The sequence below is a fragment of the Opisthorchis viverrini genome (genome assembly GCF_000715545.1).
Source record: "Opisthorchis viverrini unplaced genomic scaffold opera_v5_66, whole genome shotgun sequence".
NCBI lineage: Eukaryota > Metazoa > Platyhelminthes > Trematoda > Opisthorchiida > Opisthorchiidae > Opisthorchis > Opisthorchis viverrini.
In genome coordinates, this window is record NW_008751723.1 from 1,662,504 (window position 1) to 1,667,643 (window position 5,140).

General features: G+C 47.4%; 1 protein-coding gene across 1 annotated transcript in view; it reads left to right on the forward strand.

Annotated features, from left to right (window-relative positions):
* Positions 1-4,341: 4,341 nt before the first annotated feature.
* T265_04209 (hypothetical protein) overlaps positions 4,342-5,140 on the forward strand; it is a gene marked incomplete at both ends in the record, with an annotated part of 6,195 nt that continues 5,396 nt past the window's right edge. The window contains one exon of the mRNA XM_009168891.1: positions 4,342-4,500. Coding sequence (XP_009167155.1) covers positions 4,342-4,500 — 159 coding nt within the window. The remainder of the gene's footprint in view (positions 4,501-5,140) is intronic.

Sequence of the window (5,140 nt, forward strand, 5' to 3'; positions counted from 1 at the left end):
TCACTCCACATATCACCAGGTTATTTGGGATGGCTAACCATGGGTTCTCCGTCTTCTGTGAAGAGGAAGGGCTGCAGAATGCCGACGCCGGATCCGGTGCTGGTGCCTTGCCACTTTTCACCATACTTTATTTCTCCTGACGGGCATTCTCCTGACATTCCATTCATCCACATACACTAGTTTCAGGAGGCCAGCTATACTTTTCTCCAAAGTGCTCGATCCATCTTTTCAGTGGCCTCATTGCGATTGAATTGATGAATCGCCTCTTTACTTTTGGTTTCACCGACCGTTTCCCGAATCTGGCTACTTGATCTCATTAGTTGGGAACGGTTGTTTCAGGTGGTAAGAGCTTTTGCGACTCCCTGAGCTTCTCTTGTACACCAGGGCTCTCTGGGCTTTACAGTATTTGGCGTTTTGTGGTTTGCGTGCGCTGTGCTATGTGACATACTGGTGTGGATTTACATCCATCGATCAGGACTAGCGATCTCGACGATATCCAGTGTTCATTTGTATGGAAGAAGTCTAAAAGACAGCACTGAACGCCGCTAGCATAGCTGCTTCTACAGTTCGTCATGCTTCATTGACATGTTTACTACCAGTGGAGAATCGGTTTACTTCAAAGAGTAGTTGAGGTAGCTCGGATCGATAAGGCTGAGTTATGGTAGTTCTCCGAAGATAAATTGACTGACTTGCTGACTTGCAATGGTCTGGATTTAGGCGAACTACTAGGCTTGCTCGCACCATGGCCTCAAGGGATGGCTGTCTTCATAGTGGCTCTCCACCAGTGACTGGTCGTCACGTGATCTACTTTAGCCCACGGTTGATTTGCATTTGGTGGCCATCACGTCACTTGATGCGAACGTTTATGCTGGCCAGAAACAACAAATTATCTGCAAACAACAGGAAGGTCGCTCTCCGCCGTCTGTGCGACGAGCGTCGACTCCGAATCGACCGCCCAAATGTGATTTCAAGCACTTCACACTGCTCACTTTAGCATTATTATCGCCCGCGATATCAGTTCTTCTTACTTGAAAAATAATGCAGGATAACTGCCGATAGAAAGTGTCCTCAGCTTCGGAACTGTAGTCCTCTGGGGCAGTAGATGACACTACGAACAGGCACCGCTTTTTCGTCGAGAGACATTGAGGTTGACCAAGCTGGATAGCTGGGCGGCGCAATGACAACTATTCACTGGGATCCTTTCCAGAAAAGTGCCTTCAGATCTAGGGCTGAGTGCAACTTCCACGCCATATATCCCACGACTTACCGTAAAACAGACGGGGGAGGAAAGTGAAAGAGCTTAGTTTGTCCTTGGCGTTGTAAGATGCATGACCACGGTTTGGCCTTGTTTGCCTGTCTCGGAGACAGTGTACATCAATTTTGAGGGAGTATGAGGTTTCAGAGGTAGAAAGCATGTTTTCCAATTTGACACAGTACGGATGGTAAAAGGTCCTACGTAGATAGGATCCCGTGGATTTAGCAAGGAGTTATTTTGTTTATTGTCATTAAATATCGGGGTGTATAAGGCCCATCGGTCAGATAACTGACAGTCAAATGACCCAGTAACACTTGCTTGTGTAGTGAGAAAAGGCTGGGGACAGAACTCTGCCAACAAATGATACTTTCCGGTTCCCCAGGCCTTGAAAGGGGGTTCGGTTGGGTACCCCACCCTGAGCCACAAGGTAATGAGAGGTTGTGTGGTTTTGTTCAGGGACCCTATCTAAAAATAAGAAAAACGTTCAGCTGTAGCACCCTTTCGGTGCCTAACTGCAATGCCATTTGAGGGAGGCACGAGGGCCTGGATAGTGTCGGGTTGCCCAAGCATAAGCAGGGGAAATTTCGGGTTCAAACCACTGACCTTCCGGTCAGTAAATTCGCGCTCTAACCACTGAATCACCAAGTCCCTCCTAGCCTCCAACTCAAGAGTCTGACTCTTCAGGCAGCTGGCAGTAGAGTTTTCTTTGGGGATCCTTCCCGTTGCCGATGACTCAGTAGTCTGATCTGCTAGGCTGCAGAGTGTGGGCTTAACCCGAGGATACATGGAGTTAGGCATTACCGTCTCACTCCGGATGCGGCTACGTGCAACAGGTGCCTTCTGAGCAGCATAGGACTCTGGTTTCAAAGGTATTTTGATCTTATTGAATAATGCACCGGTGGTCATGATCAACTGTTGGGCGATCGGTCTTTGTGGCTTCTAACCCTTCCTTCCCCGGAAGAAGGCAGCATTGCTGCTTCCGTGTATATGGACATGCTTATCAACTTGGCGGGAACACCTTACTGCCTTCACACTCCTGTTGCAGAGGACATTAAGACTTTACTCCCATACCGCCTCGTAGCATGATTACTCGTAGGACGAGGTCTTGCGTATCTGGGTTCGACTGCTCCCCTTTGTTTCTCTGGTATGGTTGTACCTTGTGGAACTGAGTTCCAGCCACTGTAACCCGCGGAATCATCGTAGCACTCAGGCCCGACCACCACATCTAGGTGGCAGTTTTGGGTCGAGACGGTAAGGCTTTACCTTGAGACTGTTTTGCCATACGGTTACTCACGGTAGGGGGTTTTGCTGCTCTTGGGCTGACTGCTCCCCTTCGATTTTTCTGGTTGTACTTTGTGAGATGCACCCTAACCCGGGGGCTGCTAAGGGCAAACCATTTTTCTAAACGGGTGGCATAGGTGCAATAAGGGACAAGAAATTACCCGCCTACCATTCAGGACTGGTGCTATTTTCAAACACTGGTCTTTCGGAGGCCCTAATTTGTCCAGGCCGATTCGCCAACCAGTTGGGCATCTTCACAACTGCTTGAGTTGGTACGCTGGTTACGATTTGTTCAGGAATAAACTTTGCACAAATATCGAGGCAATGTGCATTTCGAAATGCACCACACTTGCATGTAAGGCCTTTTGTCAAGTGTTTCCCCATCGTCGGATTTTCCCGCGGTCAAAATTAGTGTTAAGGAAACACCTGAAGTTTTTCCGTATATTGTAACTTCGGTCTTCCCCGGTCTGGCAGATCGTTCTTTAACTGCCCATATAGCAGTTTTGTGAGGGTGTACAACCTACTCGGCGCAATCGACTGAGTTAAGATGCTGTGTTTTATTTCTTTCTTAGAATTCGGAATCAGATGTAACCACCGTTTGCACATGACTCCACAGACATTACAGATGAAGTGAATAAAATATTTGGATTTGACGCTGATACGTCTTGCAGCTAATAACAGGTACGCATATTACCGTAACACGGTGCACCGTGTGTCTACTCCCAGAAGATGGTTGCACCAGACACCAATGGACACATCTGTCTATGCTTGGGCAACCTGGCAGTGTCTCAGCCCTCGTGCTCCCTTCAGGTGGCATGGCAGTTCGGCACCGTAAGGGTGCTACAGCAGAACGATTTTTTCTGTGAAGGGAGGGGTTGCCACCAGTGCTTTCATGATATATCAGTCGCGGAGCTTTGATGGGTGAGGTTACCCAACTGATTATTTTAGGCCCCTACTGCACCTATATCGCCCGTTTATCCGTGACAATCGAAATAGTACGTTGAAATAGTATGTTGAAATAGTATGCTGAATATGATTGTGTGTGAAAGTGCAGTATTATATTGAAACTCAGAGGAATCGATGGATGACATCAGTACTCCGTTCTCTCATATGGCGCTGATGGTTACTGTATTGCAGTTATATTTAGGCCGGGCAACAGCTCTGAACATCCCCGTGGAATTTTGTCTGCCGATCTTACTCCTGCAGGTATGCATAGAATCCACAGACACCTGCAGTAGCACATCGGGCTCTACACAGACCCCTTGTGTTGTCGTAATTGTTTGCAAGTGTCCATTTGCACATAAAGATGTAAGGATCCCATTTGTTCCTCATATTTGACTGCAGCATCCAACCGGTAGTCCGGAACTAACTTCATCACTTGGTATTGGTTGTAGAGCTTCCTTACCGGAAGCTTCGAAAACACGGTTCCAACCCCAGTTCGGTATTTTCTGTCCGATATTCCACATGGATACTCAGTAATTACTGATCGTACTGAATCTCTGATTCCCTACAAATCTGTGGTTAAGATTCATAATTGGTGTTTGAACGACCGAGGTTGGTATCCCCGCTCGACTGGCTGTGGCCATCGTTATGGAGTGTGCGCATGTCTCACCAACAACGACGTAAAAGAGTACCCGTAGGTTTCCTTTTTATGGCGAGCTGTGTTACCGCATGCACCCCGCTTAAACGGATTCACTCACCAACCTTCCTGCCCGTCAAGTCTTTATGCTCTCTACACCGACGTTTCCTGAACGAGTTCCTATATCTTCTATATTCCCTTACCTTCCAGTCGCTTTCTTTTCCATATGGCTTGGTTTGGTGGTGGACAACCTAAAACTCATATTCAGGAGGCTAACAAACACCTTGCAGAACTGTATAAGAAAGTGGAAGAGCTTGAGGAACAGTTACGCATCAAGACCTCTGAGTTACATCAAAAGGAAGAGGACTTCACGGTGGCTATGCAGGTAGCTGTTGTAGCTTCTATTTTATTTCGTGAATGTATAATAAGTTTCTGCGTTGACTGATTCATTTTGTGTTTATCCATTCAGTACTCCTCAGCCGAGCCAGTTTCTTTTTGTTATTGTAATCGTCACCCTGGTCATAGTTATCACCAAGAGTTACTTGTTATAGCGGTATAATTAACCAAATCTGATGCTTTTAAGAATACCGGATTGCACTCGCCATGTAAACGCAGCTTAGTGATGCAGTAGTTTTTACTAAGTTTTTACGCGAAGCTGGACCAGTCCCCGATACTGCGTCCCAATCAAGACACTGTCTCACAGAAGATTGGTCGTGCCCTTGGATTACACGTTTGCTTCTCATTTCATCTGCGTCTGGCGATGTGTATACTCAAGCTTCATAAATAGCCCCCTGAAGATATCGAGTCCTTTCCGGCCTGCTCCTTTTTTGATGGAGGGGCGAGATGGCCCAAGTGGTTAGAGTGCGAATTTACTGACCGGAAGGTCCGTGGTTCGAGCCCGACCTCTGCCACTCGACTTCCACTGTCTAGGCGTGGGCGACCTGGCAGTATCTCAGCCCTCGTGCTTCCTTCGGGTGGCATGGCAGTTAGGCGCCGAAAGGGTGCTACAGCTGAACGGTTTTTTT